Source organism: Aythya marila (assembly GCF_965140915.1).
Source record: "Aythya marila genome assembly, chromosome: 1".
Taxonomy (NCBI): Eukaryota; Metazoa; Chordata; class Aves; order Anseriformes; family Anatidae; genus Aythya; species Aythya marila.
The window spans coordinates 11,415,461-11,437,284 of record NC_139042.1 but is presented as its reverse complement, the minus strand read 5'-3'; the positions used below and the strand labels follow the sequence as shown (position 1 = coordinate 11,437,284).

The window sequence follows — 21,824 nt, the reverse complement described above, 5'->3', positions numbered from 1 at the left end:
GAAGTCTCGCGAGAGCGGCGCGCGGCGCCATGGAGACGGCGCCAGGCGACCGGGGCCCGAGTTAGGGTGAGGGCTCCCGTTCGGCTTCCATCGGCTTCCTTCGGCTTCTTTCGGCTCCCGTTCGGCTCCTTTCGGCCCCCCTCTGTTCCCCTTCGGCTCCTTTCGGCTCCCTTCGGCCCCTCTCGGCTCCCCTCAGCCCCCCGGGCCGTGTGAGGGGGCGGGCGCGATCCCGGCCGTCAGTGGGTAGCCCAAGCGTTTGGGTTTGTTATTATTATTTTTTAACTAAAATACTGAACAATTGCCGATTCAGCTTGCTGTGCCCTTCCTCCTAACCCGTTTGTGTTCTCTTGTCCCTCAGGCTTCGCACGGGATCCGCGAAAGCAGAAGGGGACCCCGCGCCCTGCCTCGCTGCGCTGTGCCCGGAGCCCTGTGGTGGGGAGTGCTGGCAGCAAGATGAGCGCCCTCAGCTCGCAGTAAGCTCCTGTCTCTGTCCGGTTCTTCTTTCACATCAGATAACACGGATTTTGTGCACTGGGAATGAGTTAACGGCTCAGACATGGATTTGTGTTTCCCTTCAGGGCCTTCTGAGCATCGTACTTCCCCTTGTATTTTCATAATTACCAGTGTAAACGGAGAAATGGAATGTCTATTCCCCAAATCAAAGGCAGAAAACCTGCAAAGCTCCTGGGGATCGGCCTCTTGTCGCAGACAACCAGTGATAGGACTAGAGGGAATGTCCTCAAGTTGTGCCAGGCGAGGTTCAGGTTGGAAATGAGGAGACATTTCTGCTCAGAAAGAGCAGTCAGTCATTGAGACGGGTTGCCCAGGGAGGTGGTGGAGTCACCGTCCCTGGGGTTGTTCAAGGAAAGGTTGGATGTAGTGCTAAGGGACATGGTTCAGTGGTGTTAGTGGTGGTAGGCAGATGGTTGGAATTGCTGGGTGGATCTTGAAGGTCTTTTCCAACCTTAATGATTCTCTGATTCCATGATTTAGTTTTTCATTAGATACCTGCAGCCCTTCACTAAAGCAGACTGATCGGGATAATCTCGTTTTGAAACCAGTTTGTTTGGTCGAGTGCAATTTGCAAGTAATGTAGTGAAATGTTTTGAGAGTATTACTGGAAGGATATCTGGACAGAATTTTGTACTAGATCTACTGTGTAATTAATAACTTTGGACAGAACTGCTTATCTTAATCACGTGTTTTGAAATTCTGAAATATTCTGCTAACAAATTCTCCCGTTTAATTCAGGGATGATGAAGATACCTTTAAAATACTGATTGCTACTGATATTCATCTTGGCTATTTGGAGAAGGACCCAGTGCGTGGAAATGACACATTTGTAACTTTTAATGAAATCTTGGAGCAGGCTCAAAAAAATGAAGTAAGTATTGCTTTTTAGAAAGTAAAGCAGAGATACTGTGCAAAATCCCTTCCAACCTGCCAGAAACCACAAAACTTAGTTCTGCTATAATCCTTACTACTATCAAACACATTATTGCAACCAGTTACATTTCTAAAAGAAATGCATATTCCTTCATTCAGATACAAACAGATGTAGTGCTTGGAAAGGTTTCTTAGTCAAATTATTTGAAATGTTGACTTTTGTATTTTCTATGCTGCTTCAAAATCTGAGCTCAAACTAGTACTTCTAGTTACTTCTATTACTTCTCAAAGTAATGCAAAGAGAGGCACCGGGTTCGTCACCCTTGGTACCGTAGCAATGAAAAAATAAAGCAATTCTTCAGGCCATCAAAGGAAAGGTTCAGGAGACAATCTAGGGACACTTATTAAAACACTTTGCTGCCTTCTTTAAACGCTGTCTTGTTTTGTCCTATAGCTCTTCATAAATGGTCTATTAAAATATATATTTAACTAAAATATTTTGAAAAATGCATGTGTGTATATATAACATTTGTTTCATGAGAAAATTAAATCCCAATATCTCTAGCCACAGACTCATTTTATCTAGAAGTCCAGGTATGAGATATGTGGAACTCCTTAGCAGAATTAATTTAATCGATTTGATTATAGGTCTTTCAAAGTACTTCAAAATGTTGTATTAAAATAATAGAGCTCTTTGTTATATACAGGTGGACTTTGTTTTATTAGGTGGGGACCTCTTTCATGACAACAAACCTTCCAGGAAAACAATACATTCTTGTTTAGAGTCGCTGAGAAAATACTGCATGGGTGACCGTCCTATTCACTTTGAAATTTTGAGTGATCAGGCAGTTAATTTTCAATACAGCAAGTAAGTCCCTTCCTATGAATCATGACACCACGTGTTTTGTTTTCATATGGGGTGAATGTGTTGTGATTTTATTTTGTTTTTAATGCTTTTCCTCTATGACTGAAACTTTGAAGCTTTAGACTTGCTTGTATGGGGCAGCTGGTAGGATTGCTTCATCTATCATATTTCACTATTTAAGTCTATAAATGACTGGACACCATATTTTTGAGAAACTTCTGAATTTCTTGTAATAGTTTATATATCTAAGTAAAAACTAGGTTGTATCCTGCAAGTAAACTAAGTTAAAGGAATTGTGCTAAAATAAACAGTTTTTTGTGTGTAAATAAAGGCTGCACAACCCAGTCTAAAAATATAAATATATTTGCTACCATGTTCCTAGTAGGAAGTTCCATTCCAGACAATGAATAAGAATCGTCTTATGCTGTGGAGCTTAAACTTAAACATAGCCACTTGGCAATCATTTGTGCCACTGCCATGTATTTGTGATGACAGTAATTTGAAGAGAATATTGGGAATTATCTGTACATGGATTTGCAGAATAAATCTGCAAAGTTGAATAATTTAACTTTTCTTCTTTTCGTTCAGGTTTCCATGGGTGAACTATCAAGATGGAAATCTCAACATTTCTATTCCAATTTTTAGTATTCATGGCAATCACGATGATCCGACAGGGGTAATGTAATTATTATCCTCGTTCTACTGCTCTGTTACAAAACCAGTATTGTAGAAATACAGGCTTTTATAGAAATACAGTTCTTGGCGAACAGGCTGGTTTTAGTCAGTTGCTCCACTCTTTGCATAAATATTTTGTGTTTCTTTAGAAGTCTTGATTAGTGACAACAGCTTAAGTGTGGTATTAAAAAGAATTGAAAGAAATTAAGGTATCCACACAGATTATATTTGTGCTCAAAGTATATTAAATCTCAGATTCCATAAACTTTGGTAATTGGGAACAGAATCGCTTCTCATACCAAGAAGTGACAGCCCTTCAGAAAGTTTTGAGAACAAATTGTTTCTATGAAGACTGAAAGCCTTTTTCTTAAGGAAAGGAAATATTGATACTTGGACTTGTGCTTTGATTGCGTGTACAATTGATATGCGTCTTCAATTGTGTGGCCATGTATTTTTGAGGAAGATAAACGAATAATAACTGAAATGATTGTTTGAAAGTAAACATCTACAGCTAAGCACAAAAAAAGAACATAGCCTGTTCACAGATTTTTAGATTTGTTTCTTCCTATTTTCCACAGGCTGATGCACTGTGTGCATTGGATATTTTAAGCTGTGCAGGATTGGTGAATCACTTCGGGCGTTCAACTTCTGTGGAGAAAATAGATATTAGCCCCATTTTATTGCGTAAGGGTAGAACAAAAATTGCTCTGTATGGCTTAGGTAAGTGTTCTTCTGCCAGACTGTGGCTCAACTGTTGTGCATTACCAAAGCTTAATAGCTGTGAAATAAGTTGGAACGAACATCCTGTGCTGCAGCAAACACAGATGTCTAAGTAACACTAAATTAAGGTGTATCAGTTTGGTGAGAGTGTTGCTGCTTAGAAATGCAGCTGTGCCAGCTGTGTCCATAGACTGTGACTTCAACATGTTAACCTCTTGGTCTTGTGGTTCCACATTTGTAGGTCCCCTGCCACTTAGCGTACCTTTTCTTAATTCAGATGTTTTGTAGAATGTCAGGTTTATTCCACTGCTGGGTTGTCTCTGGCTTAAAAACGTGGAGGAGGTAGCCAGTGACAGATTGTTCAGAGGTGTTACAGACTTTTTCCTGCTCTGTGGGAAAGCATAGACTTTGTAGAATTCGTTGTTTATTTCTTGTTTTCTAGAGAATTTCTAAGGACGTTTAAGAACCCTATCTCAGTGTCTGGTTTTAGAGTCCACCTTACAACAAAATATAGTTCTTACTCCGTCAACAAGAAAAATAAACCTCACATTTTTAATTCTGCCCATAGTGTGTTCAGCACAGAAAACTGATGAGGTTTAAAACTTGATGTAGTTAACAAAACTGCTTTTAGCAGTTATTTAAAGGTGCATTTCATGTTACAATGTCTTACTTGCAGAATGCTGTCTAGTAAAATAACAAATTTATACTTTATTATGAATTCAAACAGAACAATGCCTTAGACCTCTCAGGTCATGAAAATGAAGATCTGGTCTTGCCACAGAGTTGTATTCCCTATGCTTTTTTTTTTTTTTTAACAGAGTTGCTAACTAAAATGCTATGAAATAAAGAGTCGGTATATACCTCCTGATGTTTGTCAAGAGTTGATAGTTGATATATTTTTGTGTGATGCTTATACCACACAACAATGATGGATTGTTTTGTCCATTACAGGAGCCATCCCAGATGAGAGGTTGTACCGTATGTTTGTCAATAAACAGGTAACCATGCTGAGACCAAAGGAAGATGAAGACAGTTGGTTTAACTTGTTTGTGATTCATCAGAACAGGTAGCAGTATTGAATGGATTATGGTGACTTAAACTTTCGGGTTTTGTTTGTTTTAATTAAAGTGCCTTGAAAAGCATAGGAGAGAAGGCCAGCTATGGTGGCTGGTGCTTCTTGTGAGTAGCAGACTCAAAGATTTTTCCCCAGTAAAAGCAATATTTAGAGCTGTTCTTAGAGAAGAATCATCAAGGAAAAGAGTTGAAATAAATGAGTTGGAGATGTTGGGGAAGTTACTTCTCAAACTCTCATAGTTGAGGGGGAGGAAAGAGGGTAGGTAGTGTGATATGTGTATAATTAGGTCTTAAGTCTGTATGTTACAGCTGAAAAAGCAGTAAACTTAAAATGCCATTTTCTGTGCTTGTTTGAACTATAATTTCATTAGTGCTGTGTCTTCACTTGCACTCATATACCTTCCAGTGTCTCAGACAGAGGAGAGGTAGTGTGTGTTCTTTCTGCCTGCACACTTCTCCCAGCAGTGTCAGTAGGAACAGGCAGAGTTCTCTTCCAGATTCTGTAATATAGTTTTCAATGAAATTTCATGAAGTCCTCATGTGGGAAGTAACGGTGAGGCAGAAGTAAACAAATAGAGCTGGGAACCCTGTGTATTGATCTCTGTCCAGTAGGCTAAAGGAACTGTCTCACTTCATTTCCTCCATCTTCTGGATAAGGGATAGAGGGTGGTGTGTCCTATATCTTTTTATTTCTTTTATTTTTTTTCCCTCACCATTTAAAAAACAAAAACCAAAACAATTAGGTGCTATAAAAGCATTCACATGGAAGATAACTGAAAGCTTTGCAAGCCAGTTAAAAAGAAAATGGAGGTCCAATGAGGGAAGTAGAAAAGAGTGAGCTTCATTCAGAACAGAAAAAATGCTACTGAAAACCTTCCCTGTGCAAATTAACTAACTTTATGGCTTAAATCTGTAAGTTGCCTTTTTGTTTACCCAGACACTTCAAATAATTGCATAGGGAAAAAACCTCGAAGAGTAGCTGACGTGAAATGTATGTCAGCTATTTTTGCTAGAGCTTCTCTATCGCTTTAAATCACATGGATGGTTTTCACCTCCTTCGCTCCCCACCTGTGCTCACCTGTGACTGTACACATTCTAATTATTCTTTTCTTTTCTTGTACAGGAGCAAGCATGGAGCCACCAACTACATTCCAGAGCAGTTTTTAGATGACTTTATTAATCTCGTTGTGTGGGGTCATGAACATGAGTGTAAAATAGCTCCAGTCCCAAATGAGCAGCAAAATTTCTACGTTTCTCAGCCGGGAAGTTCGGTGGTGACATCTCTGTCCCCTGGAGAAGCTGTGAAGAAGTGTGTGTGTTTTTATTTATTCTTTTGTTGTTTATCTCTTGCTTTAAGTGTGTTGTGTTCAGAAATATCAAAAGAAAAATACTTCTCTTAAGCATGAAGGGATTTGTGTTACAGTGTAACAGATTGAATAGGTGCCTGGGATAAGTTTGGTTTACTTAGAACTAACCAAATGTTTGTAGCAAATGTAACTTATCCAAGAGGGGTCACACCCAGATAATTTGAAATACATGAAGTGTGTGCATCTGCTTGTAAAAAGAACAAAGACAATCTGAATATAATGGGATTGAAGTTTGGCAGTGCCAACCCTGAAGTAGATATCTGAGAACTTGCTATAGCTTCTAAGTTTTTGCCCCTGTAACATAAACATTAATTTAAAACATGATTTTGTACTGGAAGATACAAACTTAAAGAGAACTTTCTCCTTGTAGACACATTGGTCTGCTGCATGTTAAAGGGAAAAAAATGAAAATGCACAAGATTCCTTTAGAAACAGTGCGAACTTTCTACATCGAAGATGTTGTCCTAGCTGATCATCCAGATCTTTTTAATCCTGACAATCCCAAAGTAACTCAGGCAATACAAGCGTTCTGCATGGAAAAGGTAACTTGTAATGCTTATGGTTTATGGTAACAGCATGTGGGCAGGGAGGGTGAGCTGTGACTGGTTGTAAAAGGGGAAGATGAACCTTATTTCTTCTCCAATGTTACATGAGATGGACTTGAGCAGTGTTTCCACAGAGGCCAGTTCCATGATGTTCACTGCAGCTTTGGCCTCCAGACCAAGATGACCAACTAAAGCAGGCTGTAGCAGCTTTATGGGGGCCCACATCATCTTTCTGTAGAAACTACCTGAGAATGAGATGGTGTAAGATGTACACTTTGGAACCACCATAAATACGTGCACCTGAACCCTGGGAGCTGGGCTGTGCAGTGTGAAATGGCCCAAGTAACCAAGGCAGTTTCATTGATTGCTCTCAGGTCTGTATTTGACTCTTTCTGCCTTTCCCTGGAACTGGAACTCAAGCTACAGAGTAAAATAGTATGAATGATCACCGATGTAGATGCTGCTGGACTAAGCTGTATTTCAAAGATAAGCAAGTTATATTTGAAGGGTTCAGGCATCTTTACGAGGGCAAAGTGGAACTGAAATCCTCCTTCTGCTTCGTAGGTTGAAATGATGCTGGATAATGCAGAAAGAGAACGCCTAGGAAATCCACGCCAGCCGGACAAGCCTCTCATAAGATTACGAGTAAGACGTTGTTCCATTTGGGTTTTGTTTTGAAAAGTCTCTGTGAAAAGTTTCAAAGCAAAATCATACTTATTGTATAAATACATAAAATTTCTTACTGTATAGAGGCAAATTCAAACTGCTTTAATTAACCTGTGATATAACCAACATTGTATGGTAAAGAATGAGATTGTTCATCAGTGTACTTCATTGCTGGTCTGAGTAAGGTGACCAAAATTATTATTTTTTAAGTCATATTGCCCTGTGTTGGTTCCTAACCTAAAATATGGAAGCTTTCCTTAAGGATAGTAAATGGAACAAGTTATGGATCTGGGCTCTTATTAGTTATTCTGCATGCCATAATAAAGTATTAATTTTAGGCTGACTTTTACTCTAATTTTTGCTTCGTAGGATAGCAAGCTTGCTTGCTTTGTGTGGCTTCTCTTTTTTTCTGTTTGTTTCATGTTTTAATTCTTTCAATCCTCCCTTAGGTTGATTATACAGGTGGCTTTGAGCCATTCAGCATCTTTCGTTTTAGCCAGAAGTACGTGGATAAGGTGGCTAACCCAAAAGACATCATACACTTCTTCAGACGTCGTGAGCAAAAAGCGAAAAATGGTAATTTGAAAGGAAGGAATCATTTCCTTGCCTTGATTTTCATTTTTCTTCTATTGTTTCATTACCTAGCCATTACTAAACCATGGTGTCTACCACCTAATGTGTTACAGGACGAATAAAGATATATGGTCCTATTTAAGGGTAAAACACTGCACAAGTATCTCTGTTCTATTCCAAGTGATTCCTGGGTTTGTCTAAAAATTCTGATACTCATCACTGGATCTTTATGATAGTTAATGCTAAATAATTCATTTCTCTTTGGCCTCAAATCTTACTGAGTTGCCTGTAGTCCCATATCAGGCTGAATTATTCCATGACTCTATGCTGATTACCATGAAAGGAATTAAACATCTTGCTTCTGGAACTTCTTAGAAGGAGATGGTTGGCTTTGTTTTTCTTTTTTTTTGTTTGTTTGTTTGTTTGTTTTTTCCTATTCTGTAGAAAAAAAGGTAGGTGGTGTTCTTTTTTCTTAATTTTATTATGTAGTAAATAATTTGTTCATTTGCGCCTGAAATGCTAATTTGGGGGGATTTGCTTCAGAGTTGATTTAATATTTAAAGAAGTCCAAATCGTAGAATCTGATGTTTGGTGCAAATGTACGGCAGCATTTGGTTTGCCCTCATCAGTCCTGTGTTTGAGGTGCTTTTAGCTTTTCAGCATGTTCCAGGTATGTCTCTATTCAAACATTTTTGCAAAACAAATAATAGCTGTTACTATTGTGCCTCTTCTCACTGTGCCTAGAATTTTTAATAAATGGTTCATAAATGTTGCCTAATTAGTGGATTTGTAATAGTCACTAATAAAGGTACATCTTGCACAAGAACATACTGTGCTAATCTAAAGAACTGTTAATATTGCACATTAGTGCATTGTAAGCACTCCGATTCCACTGACAGTTTTTATTTACATTGTCAATTTTGTAAAGTTCAAAACATGATGGCTCATAAATGGAAACTGCTTTTAGTGAAGGTTTTTTAATTATGCTGCATTGCTCTTGTTTTATTTTGCTTTGTTTTTTTGACGAGTTAAAGAACCTCATCAACATTTGCAGAATGCAAAATAGCTCTCTCACCATCTTTTACCTATACATTTTCATTTCCCTGCTTAATGTGCATCTCTGCTTCAGGAAATAAACTTGAAAAGAATGCCATGGTTCTCTGCATTACTTTTTGATAACTTCTACAAGTTAGGTGGCAGTCTTCTGTTATTCCTACCTTGTTTCCTGGGAGTGCAGGGCACCCTCATTGAGTCATGAACCTTTTCTACTCAAAATCAGCCAGCACGCTTTGGAGGACAGTTTCTTCCCTAGTAACAGAGTTACTCATAAAAAGTCCCTTGTGCTTTGATGCATTTTAGTTCTCTTCCTGTTGTGATCTTTCAGAGTTTACTTATAATAACCTTCAGGATGTAGCATTCAGCTTCTAATTCCAGACATTCAGTAGTTAGAAGATCCTTTTGTATCTACTAGAGATGTAGTTGTCTTGTACAACTGTTGTATCTGCTAAGTTTACCTGTTTGCATACAATAGTGTATTGTTTGAATAATAAGCCTTTACATATAAAATGGACCATGGCTATTAAGCGGCCTGTATTAATCTTTTTTCCTATTACTTTCAGTGGGATAATAAATTGTCCTGGTTTCTGTTAGGACAGATTTAATTTTCTTCCTAGTAGCTGGCAGGGTGCTATGTTTTGGCTTCGGATGAGAAGAGTGCTGATAACGTGCTGATGTTTTAATAGTTGCAGAGCAGTGCTTACACCAAGCCAAGGACTTTTCAGCTTCTCGCTCTGTCCTGCCAGCAGGCAGGCTGGGGGTGCAGCAGGAGCTGGGAGGGGACAGACCCAGAGCAGCTGACCCAAACTAGCCAAAGGGGGGTATTCTACATCATCTGGGGTCATGCTGAACAATATATAGGGGTGGCTATCCGGGATGGGGGGGCTGGCTGCTTGGGGTTAGGCTGGGCATCGGTCAGTGGGTGGTGAGCAATTGCATTGTGCATCACTTGTTTCACACACATTATTAGTAGTACTATTATCATCATTATTGTTATTATCATTATCGTTGTTATTATTTTTCTGTCTTAATAAGCTGTCGTTATCTCAACTCACAGGCTTCACTTTCCCATTTCTCTCCCCCATCCCAGAGAGGGAGGGGAGAGGGTGAGCAAGCGGCTGTGTGGTGTTTAGCTGCCGGCCGGCTTAAACCACAACATGAATACAAGCTGGCAACTCCTACATGAATGACGGCTAACAGTGTCACTATGCTTTTCTGTTTTAGACAGCAATATTAATTTTGGAGACCTGGTCAGCAGACCTGTTTCTGAGGGGATGACACTGAGGGTGGAAGACCTTGTAAAGCAGTATTTTCAGACAGCAGAGAAGGTTGTACCTTGTACCTTTTATGAATCTCCTATATAATTATATGCGTATTCCTGCATAAAATATATGCCTTAGGTTAACAAGTAATTGTTGTGTACAAAGTATGTAGGATATGTGAACGTAAGCTGTTTTGACATTTGTAACTCTTCATGTTACATTTGGTAACTCTTCATGTTACTCGCAGTGCCTGTGCTGCACCAATGGATGCCTCCTGTTGTCACAGGAGGAAAGCGTGAGGCAGCATGCTCTGAGAAGCTACCTTCATTTACTGTGGGGTGAATGAGAGGCCACACCAGTTACTTTTACCAACTTGGAATGGTTTGTTACCTTGCAAATCATATTTGCATCGTCAGGCATAGTGCAGTTCGACGTTAAAGCAGAGCAGGGAGGACAAAGAGAGCACCTGATAGTTTGCTTTCTTCCCACTCTTTCATTAAACCTGATTTATTCCCTATTCCTATCTGCAGGGCTGCAAAGTCTCAGAGGTAAAAAAAATAATAATCAGTGACCGAAATGCTTGATCTGGATGATCAAGCATAACTTTCAGAGGCTACTTCAGAACATGCTTTATAGAGGGTTATTAGAACATGGAAGGATTCCTAAGTTTATATCATCATGCCTAACGTTAAACATACATTAGGGGCCTTTATTAGGATGGCAAAAATTATGCCCTGGAAGGGCTACTTGCCTTCTGAATATGACAGGGAATGTAACCCGGGGTGAGTAGTGCAGAAGTAGGTGCTACTTCAAATGTAAGCCATCCCTAAATCCCATGGGGAGGAGAAGCAGGGTCAAACATGGGGTACTGTTCTTGTATCTGTGAAAAATAAGTTTGATTTTAATTTATTTGCCTCCTTTACTCCGCAAAAATTGTCCCTCTTACACCATTCAGCACTTATAAAGACTGGTAAGAATCCGCCAGTGTTCCAGGAAGGCTTGCAGTAGGGAGATAATAAAATTTAAGTTCACATTGGTAATAAAGGAAGGTGGGGGTGAAGTAGTTGTTGCCCCAGAGTGATTTTAGGGGTCTTAAACTTTGTGTTAGGATAGCTTGTGCTTCAGGCTTTGTAGGCACCTGATCTTGTCTTGCTGAAAGTCACCGTTAACGGTCTGTGTCATTACAGTCAGTCTCTCTTCTGAGATGCCTGCGTTATTCTTTTGTAAACTTATTTTATAATAGCTTTAAAATTTATTCCCCTGTTAAGCATCATTTCAGGGAAGGTTTTACACTTCTGATTAAACTGGCAATACAATTCCTTAAGGACACATGGAAGGATCAAACGTCGTTAAGAAGCATATACAGTGCTTATTACCAAGAAATTAGCTAACAGACAAAAGAAACTGCTATTTCAACTATTTGTATGGGGTTTCTTTCCAGAATGTCTCTTACTGTAATGGGGAGGAAATGTAGAGAAGAGAGCAGCTTTGAAACACCACTAGTAGCTTCTGGTACTTTTACTAATTAGTGTCTCTGGTAATGTCTTGATGTAGAGTATTTTGATGAATATCACCTGACTTAATGAATGAGTGAGGACTATTGGTATTTCAGAACTTGATTTCAACAGAGAGTTTTCTCCTTAGTAGCTCTTAATGCTTCGTAATAATTTGTCCAGCTCTGTAACTGCCAATTTTTATTCTTAGAACGTTATAGTAAAACTAAGTGATTTCACATTTGTAATAATTCAGTGCCTGTTTTTAATAGCTTGTTACGTCTTTGCAAGTCTGTCCTAGTTTATAAAAGGAAGTTGGACTAAGAAAAAATAGATTGCCTTCTCTCTCGGTAATATGGTTCAGACAAATTAATTTAGGTATGACTAGCATCATCATTCATCATTTCTTTACTATTCATGAAATGTTTTTTCTTTGACTAATCTGAAAATGCTCTGCTAAGTTAGGTGTAGCACACGAGTAACAAGAGAGTTGTAACTCTATTATGAGGAGTAACATTTGCTTATTGCTGTGCTATTTTCTGATTGAAATCTTAAATGCAGGTTACTTGTTTTGAAACCAACCAAATGTACTATTTAGCTAGAAAAGCAGGAATGTTTCTCACATGCTTTGATGGCAGATGCTTGTTAACAAACTGTTTTCCCCTTTTATAAAGAAAGTACAGCTTTCACTTCTGACGGAAAGAGGAATGGGAGAAGCAGTGCAGGAGTTTGTGGACAAAGAAGAGAAAGATGCTATAGAAGAGCTTGTGAAATTTCAACTAGAAAAAACACAAAGGTTTCTTAAGGAGCGTCACATCGATGCAGTGGAAGAAAAAATAGATGAGGAGGTAATATTCTGTTACTTTTAACTCTTCAGAAAAGACAGATGGCAGAGAAGTTGGTGCACAAAGCTGGTTTAATAGCTTTGCCTGCGTGAAGGGCACATGTGACACTTGCCTCTTGTCATTTTCTGGAATGAGTATGGTAAAATTTCAGATGCATATTTTAAAAGCTTGTGTTAGAAGTGTGTTTTATGGTATCCTTATAGTGAGTCTCGCTTTATTTGTGCATGCATGAATCAAAAAACATGTTGCTAATGCACATAGAACTTGCTCTCTGGCTGTGTGCAAGCATGTACTCATATGTGCTATTTCACTGCTGCAGTAAGTAAAGGTAGATGAAAAAGGAAAACATAAATCAATCCCTTCATTTCTTGAAGGGCTGGGGCTACACTGACCACTTATCTCTAGTGTGAGGAAAGAGGAGATTTAAACTGTTTTTCATATTGTCTGGGAGAAAGTACACAAACAGCACAACCATAAAGGAAACATGCTTCAGGTGCTTTGCTGCTTTCTAACTGCTTGCAGCTTGTGGTCTCTCAGAGCCAGACCTGGTGTTTGTGTAGCTAGTAGTCCCTAATAAACCTCTCTGACAACTTGTGGAATTTCCTTGTAGGCTAATATTCAAGCGGGGTAGGACAGGGCACTCTGCAGTGTAACTCTGCACTGGGTTTTGCACCAATAATTTGGTGGGGAACTGAGGGGAGGAATGTTCTGCCCACCTGTTTTCTAGCTGGTTGCTCTAATTCACGAGGGGTCTAGAGACAATAGTCAGCACCTGTAGGTTTTTGGTGCCACTTTTGTGTGTTTTTTTTTGTTTGTTTGTTTGTTTTTTTTTATTTATTTGTTTGTTTGTTTTTTTGTCTTCTGATCTAATATCTTCTTTCCCTCTGCTGTGAGTTGTCTCCGTGTACTGGGTCTGGCAGTTAGGCACCACACAGCTGCTCACTTTTCCCTTCTCTGGGATGGGAAGAGAACTGGAAAGCAGCAGAAGCAGAAAATACCTTGTGTGTAAGCACTGCTCTGCAATAACTAAAACATGGGTGTGTTATCAACACTGTTTTCATCAGAAATCAAAAACATAGCACCATAATCTAAATAAAATTAACTCTACCCCAGCAAAAAACAGTATACAGTCTCACCCATAGTATCTTTTCTGTACATTGTATCTTTTCTGTACTAAGATAGTTAAGCTATCTTAGTTGTACATACATGGCAGTGTTTCTCTTGATATCATTGCTTTCTAACTTGCTTCTTCATCCCTACCCTGTCTTTACAGTTACTCATGTTTCACTGTCCCTTCCTGTCTAGTTATTCTGTTTCTCCTGAATGTGGTATCTCATGTGCCAACTTCCTTCTTTCCAGTGGTGTAGTTACAGGAGACTTACTAACAGAATGTGAGATTCTGAAACTGTAGCATCACCCATAAGGTGGTTAGCGTGAAAAGGCTCTTAACAAACTGTTCGGTTGTTCTTGCTCTCTCACATGAGGTTGACTTTAATTCACAGATCAAGACTTCCTGTGATTTGGTTATTGTATGGAATGAACTGTTATTTTGATGGGAACTTTTCTTTACTCAGGTGCGAAAATTTAGGGAGAGCAGAAGAAAAAATGCCGAAGAGGAGGACGAGGAAGTTCGTGAGGTAACTCCTTTGGGTTTTGGACTTAGATTGAAGAACAGAGTAGTGACTTTTACATATGAGTGAAGTGACTGACAACATCATCCATGCCCAAAATTGTCTGCCTGATTGGAGCAGATTAGAATTTTTCTCAAAATCATTTTTATGATTTTGTATAATGTGTGCTTAAGCTACTGCTCGATTTGGCCTTTGAAATCTCTTTTCCCGTAGAAATTTGTGAACCTGAAGGCTCAGTTGCCCTTGCTTTGAACCAGGTGGCTGGCCTTCAGAGCTCTGTCAGCTTAAACTGTGAGCCCATGACCAGTGGAGATGTGGATGGGAGTGATGTTAATGGAAGAAATTGGTACTATTGGTGAACCTGGTGGTGCTGTCGTCCTTATCAGCAAGCCAGATTGTAGATATCCCTGAGATTTGTATTTAGATGTCGTATGCCTTTGCAAAGAGTTCTCCAGCACTTATTGTTGCATTTCAGGCAATGACCAGGGCTAGAGCTCACAGATCTGAAGACGCAGTTCTTGTGTCAGCCTCCAGCGATGAAGAGCTCATGGATACAGGAGCGAAGGCCTATGGTGATTCGGATGATGACCTTCCTGCAACAGCGACTCGAGGGAGGGGTCGGGGGAGAGGTAGGGCAAGAGGTGCAAGAGGACAAAATTCAACAGTAAGAGGGTCGTCTCGAAGGGGAAGAGGTAAGAAAAAAATGAAATTATTTGCATTGTAGTTGCTAACTTTTTTTTCCCCTTAAAAGGGAACTTGTCTGTTGCTTAAGAACTCCTCTTGGAAAAACAAAATTCTCAAATATTTTTGGTACTGTATGATATACAGTTGACTGCCTTCCAAGGCCTAAGTTGTGACATTTTCACAGTGTGATTGAACTAAAATTATCTTTCTTTACAGCTGTGGAAACATAGTAGGCTCTTAAGAGATCCATTATTGGGAGGTCTGTGTTATGAAGTGCATGGATAGATCTTTGTTGCTGCTAATAATATGCAACATAATGCATCTCCTCAATTAGAGGGGATGTGATGTACAGATTGTCTCTATCTTAATACAGCTTACAAGAGACTTTATTATTGCTGGTGATTGAAAAAATGGGGTGTGTTTCTTAAGCTAAACGAATTAAAATGCTCCTTGGCTATGTGTGATTGTGTATTTTATGGTGATAGCAGTACTTCGGTTATGGCAGCCTATTAAATATAAAAATTTAATATAAATATTAAATCACACATGAAGGGGGAAGAAACTTTACAGATTTGCATGTTGTTTATTGTTCCTACAGGAAACACTAGCCAAGAGTCAGCTACTAGCAGCAGAACCTACAAGTCTGTCCCTGCCAAGAACAAGTCGATTCTGGATGGTAGGCCTGTGTTCTGCCCATTACTCTAATCTGCTCTCATATTGTAATGAAGGTGTTTAAAGGTGAAGTGCCTTAATTGTCTTTATTTCTCTTAGTCCAATTTGACTCGGAGAGATTATTTTTGTTTCTAATAATAAGGTAACTAACAGTGGTGAGAGAAAGAAAAGAGTAGTTAGGTCCTGCTGTCGCTGGCAGTAAAATGAAATGTGCTGGGAATATCTGACTGCATTTGGGAATAGGCAACATCTTTCTGTGTACTGTATGCAGTTATTTTTTATTTTTTTTTTAAGAAATAAACATGGGAAGAATGCGACTTAAATCATCCTTTCTATGCCGAATATTTTCAGTAGTTAAAAAGCTTAAACTTGCCTGATGTTTACAAGTTTAGTAAGCTTTAAGAAAAATGCATTTAGTGTTTTAGTAGTAGTACTCATTGTAGTAGGTTTTAGAAACACCAGCTTGTAGTAGGGAAGAATAACATATCTGCAGTTTAAGCCAGGTATGTGAGAGCAGCCCTTCCTTGCTACAGAGGACAGGCTCTGAGGAAACAGCTAATCTGAGTATTACAGGGAAAAAAATATATACTGGTCATATATTCGTACATGAATCCCACCCAGAATACCCAAAGGTGGACCCAAAAGTTATGTTTAAATTAATCAGACTCTCAGCAAATGACCTGCACATAAATCAGCTTTAGCAGGTGTGTTAATGTGTGAACTAAATGTTAGACAAAGAGGAATCCCAGTAACAGTAATCTATTTTCTTTGTTGTAATGAATGCTGCTGATACTTTTTCAGCCAGACTGGGAAGCACCTGGAGCTGCACAGAGGGTTAGATCTGCGTTGTCAGACTCTAGCCAGGACCTTTGTCTGCCAAGGACACTTTGTCTGCCAAGGACCTTTGCTTGTCTTGGTTTGGGGATTGTTTGCTTGTTTTACTTTTTTTTTTTTTTTCTTTTTTTTTCCTCCAGAGGAAACAAATGCTAAGCAGGTTTTCTTTAATGAAGATGATGATGTAACATGTTGCATTTTATTATGTAAGCACTTTGTAAATACTACATTTATTTTATTGTAGCCTTTAAGTCTTTGAAAACAGAGCCCTTCCAGAATTCATCTAAATCTTTCTCTGAGGTAAGAAGCGTCTCGGCAGGAGTGAAGCTACACAACTACTGCCTTTTGCTCTCTTCTCATGTGAAAAATAAATGCATGGACAAAATGTTAGCCCAGTCCAGTAGATGTTCCCAAGCTATCAGTTCCAGCAGTAAAGTTCTGCATGCTAATTTGTAGACCCTTCTTTTGGTGCAGGGCCTATTTGAGAAATACAAAGACCATATTCTACTTCTGACCATAGCCTAAGGTACAAAGAGTATATACATGAGTGGTTTGGGGGTTTTTACAATATCAAATGTTTGTTTGCACATTATAGTTTTATTCTGAAGCCCTCTCAAGTGTATATTATAATTAAGTAGTAACTTTAAAAAAAAAAAAAAATAAACTGTGTAGCTACATGATAGTACTACAGAATTATGTAACTGTGTTTTTGAAAAAGTTCTGTGAAAAAGCTTTAAAAATGGTATCTTTTTTTCAGGATATTATAGATGATGACTCAGATCTGGAAGACATTTGTATCACTCCTTCTTCCAAAGTAAATCAAAGGTTCGTATGTTTATTTGGTCTGTGCTATCACAACTGCCTTATTTCTAATTGGTAATTGACAGAATTTAGAGATCTGATACACTACCTAAAGAAATCGATACATATTATTTTAATTCTTAACATTACTTACAGAATTTATGTAATTTTTTTTGCCTGTGAGTGATCTTCATATAACAGTAAGTTGGTCTTACTGATGGAGGTAAGCTAGGTAAAAGTATCAGGATTTGTTTGGTAGTTTGAGAATTTGAATCGTTCCGCGCATTATTTTTTCTGTTCAGTATTAAACTCCATATTGATGGTCCAAATCTAAGTTGAAGGGAAATTTATTTAAAATGTCTGGTATTTGAGAACATGCTGATATTTTTTTTTTGTCTTTATATGTTTCAAGGTTCTCAACTACATCTTCATTTAGTAAAAGAGGTTCACAAAGCCAAACAACATCAAGAGGAGTTGATTTTGAGTCAGATGAGGTATGGTATACAGTGGCCTTTTTTCATGCGTGTATATCTGAATTTCTATAGCTTATTTTTTTGAAGCCATTTAAACAAAACATTTCCAAGTAAAATTATTATATTTATTTTTTCATATCGGGACTAGATTTTTTTAATTAAATATATACATATCATCAAAAGTAAGGCTAAAAGGGACCCCAGGAAAATATCTACTCTTTTTTGCCTTCAGTTCTTAATCAGTTAATTGTCACTCCTGAAATGTTTTCAGTAAGTTAGATTGACTGGGGAAGAAGTAGTTGTAATCTCTTCTAGTACATGACTTTGTCCTTTCATTTATTTTCTTTTACCTTTTTGAAAAGGAAGACTTTTATGATTTTTGCATTTAAAAATGGCTGTTTTTCAGGGCTCTTAATTGCTTTATTGTTGCATGTTATGAAAGTACACTTTATAAAAAAAAATGTCACTACTGTCTTAAGGTTTAGAAAGTCTGTTCTTGCAGTACATATTTCAACTGCTAGGAAGAGCTTTTTTTTCCATAAATAAATGAGTACAATGTCTATTCACAGCTTTGCACTGAATACACATTATGTTGTCAAGCAGTGTGCTGTCATAGCAGACTGTCAGGTACAGTGAGGTTCACACCCTTAACGATGTCAGTGACCACTTCAGAGATGATGTGTTCTTATTCTGCCCGCTGTGCTGTCTCTTCTCCTTGTACCTGGAGTACGAATTTGTATTTGCTTGAACATGCAAGAAGAAACATTATTTTTGATTCACGCAAATGCCAGTAAACCATGATGTCTGATATATGTACGTAGATAAAACTTGACTGAAGTATATGCTACTCATAACAATAACACTTTTCGAGGTCACACCTGCAATATAGGTTGCTTCACATTTCACAGCAACTATTCTGACCATTCTGACCTAAGCTCAATTTCTGTTTTCTGCACGTTTGTTTCTTAGACTTTTAAATTGATATCTCTTGATACCATCTCCTTGATATCAAAAACAATAAAAACAGGTTTATCAGAAACCATAAAATAAAGTGACCTGGCTTTCTAGTTTAATCTAAAGGTAACTTTGCTTTTTATGACGTGGAATCCATCTTACTTGTAGTAATGCTGATCTGTTTACAAATTGCAGGATGATCCATTCCAAAGCGCTGTGACATCACGAAGAAACAGATGATTGCTGCTTCACTGTAGAGGAGAGACCATGAAAGTTAGTGAAGAAAATGGAAAGTAGTATGCAGGGCGTACTCCATATGACATTTCTCTGTAAATGATGGTTTGCCTTCGATCTTCACTTGTATGAAATGTTTTGGTTTTGTTTCAGTGGCACCAAATTTGGTATAATTTGGGTGTTACGTTACTTTTAGGGCATTAGACTAGAACATCTAATATTCTGAAGTGTTGCCTGAAACTAAATTCTTTCTAAAACTTCTAACAACTTGTTTTCTTTTTGTGAGGAAAATGTAAATAACATAACGGTATCATTTGTACAAAACTCCCTTGGACTTGATTTTTTTCATAGCTGTGAACCTTTAGCAGTATACAAGTATGGATATGGGCATGGACTCAGCCAGCAAAACAAAAGTTGTATTTAATTCCAGTTTTCTACAGTTACAGATGAAAACTCTGAAGAGTAATATTTTAATCCAAAGTTACAGTTTCCAGTAATAAAGCTGGAAAATGTTCTAATGCTTCCAACTTAATGGTGGGTTTGGTTTTCCTGTTACACTGTTACTAAACATCATAGCATGCAGGAATGATTTCTGCTCTATAATTCAAGAACTGCCAAAGAATTCAGATAGAATTGCTTTGTTAGAGTTTACCCTCTTAATAAGATGTAAGAGCTAGAACCTTACAGCTTCACAAGGAATACTGCTTGAATAAAGCAATGAGCCAGTAACAGGCAAGCTGCTGCCTCTTAACAGTTTTCTTTGCTGATTTTTTTCAGGTATTTTGCCTTAGCGATCCTAAAATGTCATCACTGTTTTTCCAAATGTTTCTCCAAATGAGGCTTTTAAGAGAAGATCCTGTACTCACACTGGGGGAACCACACCTTCTGTTGAAGGAGCCAAGACCTAGGCACACCTCTCCTTCCCCCTTTTCCCACTCCCCTAAAAAGGGTGTTCTGCAGCTACAGCCTTTAGAGCTAATTGAGGGAAAGGCTAAAGTGTTCATCAGCTAACACCCCAGCATGTCAGAGAAATACCAAATACAGTGGGTAACTGAAGCCATACTTCTGCATTTTTATGTTCTCCATTAAAGAGATGGCAGTGGGCATTTATGTTGCTCTGGCTTTTGCTGAGCATGACTGTTGTTACTTGTCTGCATAAATGCCATAGCAGTGCACCTAAAAGGTCCTTGAGCTTCCTGAAGATTTCTATAAAAATAATCAAGACCATCAAATTTCTAGTGTAGAGCTCAGTAACAACTTCCAAAGCTGTACAGCTGCATACTGCATCTGGAAATAATTTGGTGTCTTGACCCTTCGTTGAGGGCTATCAAAGCTCTTACAATATTACCTATGCAATTAAAAAGCTGCTGTAAGTGCCCTTGAGAATGGGGGTTGTGAGTTTTGTTTCTTTTTTAATAAAACTATTTCTGTTAAGTAAATTCTGAATGTCAATTGTATGGAGTACTTTAATCTGAGGGATTGAGTTTTTAAGAATATTTTGGTTCATGTTGCTGTCCAAATTAAAGTTGTTTTGTTACTGAAAGAAAAAAAATAAAAATCCAGTTTAAAATTCTTAAGGAGATGCCGAAATACAGAAATATTTCTGTACTGTAAAAATATCTTACTCCTAATCATCCATGTAATTTTCTTTCATACAGGGATAAGACACACAGAAAATACTGCTAATTCTCAGAGATCCCACTGGATGCTCTTTGAGAAGTCATTTCTCCCTCATACAAACTTCCAATCCACCTGCCCAAGGAAAGTTCAAATGTTTAGCAGAGCTACATTCAATCAAAGGTCGTTTCCTTGGAAATGGGGTGCAGAGTGCACAGTGTGCAGTTTGGCTTTTTAAATATTCCTTTTCTTGAATGTTTCCAAATTGCATTTTGTAGTTTGGGTGTTTTTTTTTCATACTTCTGTTACAGCTGTTTTTTCTATGCCTATTTTCCTAAATCACAACTTCAGCTGAGAGAGCTGTCAAACAGATGCTTAGGATGACTCGGATTACCTGAAATCTTGAACTGTATAGCTTTATTTCAAGTGCTTTCCAAATACTTTTTATTTTACAAAGTACTTCAGTTCACTTCACAGATGTCTTCTACAAAAAATAAATACATCTTTTTATATATCATTAAATCATGATGTTCCTGTACAGCTACTTCCTTTTGCCTTCAGTGGATGACAGCTGGGGATGGCAGTGCATGGTGAAATCAGCAGAAGCAGGTGCTGAGCTGTGTTCTGCTGCTTCCCTCACAGCTACTACAGCCTTTTCTCTCACAGGCCATGAGCAGTTTGTGTGCAAATGTCCAAAACTAATGGAGCATCTGTTCCCGCATAAGCAGGTGCTGCTTGTGGTGGGCCTGTTGCTGAGCCGATTTCTCTAATCACATCTTCATACACGGGTAGCTTGTGAAGGCTGAGCCCTCTTTGTCCTGCTTTTTTTACAAAAAGAAATATAACCAATGTTCTGTTTTTGTTGTAGGCTTATAAAAGCTTTTCTACAAAAGACTGGTTTGCTAGGTGAAGTATGTCAACCACATCAGGAAACTTCATAGTGGTATAATACAGGGATGCCTTTTTTTTTTTTTTTTTAGCCAATTGTATGTGTATCTTGTGTGAAATTGAAGCTATTGCAATTTCTGTAGCATGTCTTTGCTTCAAAACAGTTAATAGCTTCAACCATCACTCTGTCCTAGATCTGTCTGATCATGAGTCTGGTAGGTTGTTTTGGGGTTTTCATTGGTTTTTAGCGTTTGTTTTTGTTTGTTTCTCAGAGACCAGGTAAGAACTTTCAAAACTTCTGAATGCTTGGAAAGGGAAATACCACACCCTGCTGTGATCCTTCCTTACCTTCCCAGAAAGACAGAAAACAACAAAGCAGTAGCTACATCAGTAAATGTTTGTTACTTGTGGATTGAGCTAGAAGAGTTCTGGGGATGTTCATGCTGTAGCATGTTTTGCTTTGAAAGTTTTATATGGCTTTTTAACTCCTGAAATTGTTAAAAAGAAGC

The 21,824-nt window shown here is 38.3% G+C and overlaps 1 protein-coding gene across 5 annotated transcripts; it reads left to right on the top strand.

The window, feature by feature from the left end:
• Positions 1-15: 15 nt before the first annotated feature.
• MRE11 (MRE11 homolog, double strand break repair nuclease) lies at positions 16-20,853 on the top strand. Of its 5 annotated transcripts, XM_082760697.1 has the most exons (21): positions 83-260; positions 359-473; positions 1,252-1,384; positions 2,094-2,254; positions 2,840-2,927; positions 3,505-3,646; positions 4,598-4,712; positions 5,844-6,029; positions 6,458-6,629; positions 7,197-7,277; positions 7,748-7,874; positions 10,152-10,255; positions 12,357-12,530; positions 14,102-14,164; positions 14,634-14,850; positions 15,441-15,518; positions 16,593-16,648; positions 17,106-17,173; positions 17,562-17,643; positions 18,772-18,849; positions 19,588-20,851. In XM_082760697.1, the coding sequence occupies exons 2-20, from the start codon at positions 454-456 to the stop codon at positions 18,814-18,816; spliced, it is 2,112 nt and encodes a 703-aa protein (XP_082616823.1). In that variant the 5' UTR covers positions 83-260; positions 359-453; the 3' UTR covers positions 18,817-18,849; positions 19,588-20,851. The 5 variants fall into 5 exon arrangements, with proteins under 5 accessions (XP_082616822.1, XP_082616823.1, XP_082616821.1 ...); XM_082760696.1 differs by lacking the exon at positions 83-260 and adding an exon at positions 16-66 and having other exon boundaries at positions 18,772-20,852; XM_082760695.1 differs by having other exon boundaries at positions 18,772-20,852.
• Positions 20,854-21,824: the final 971 nt, after the last annotated feature.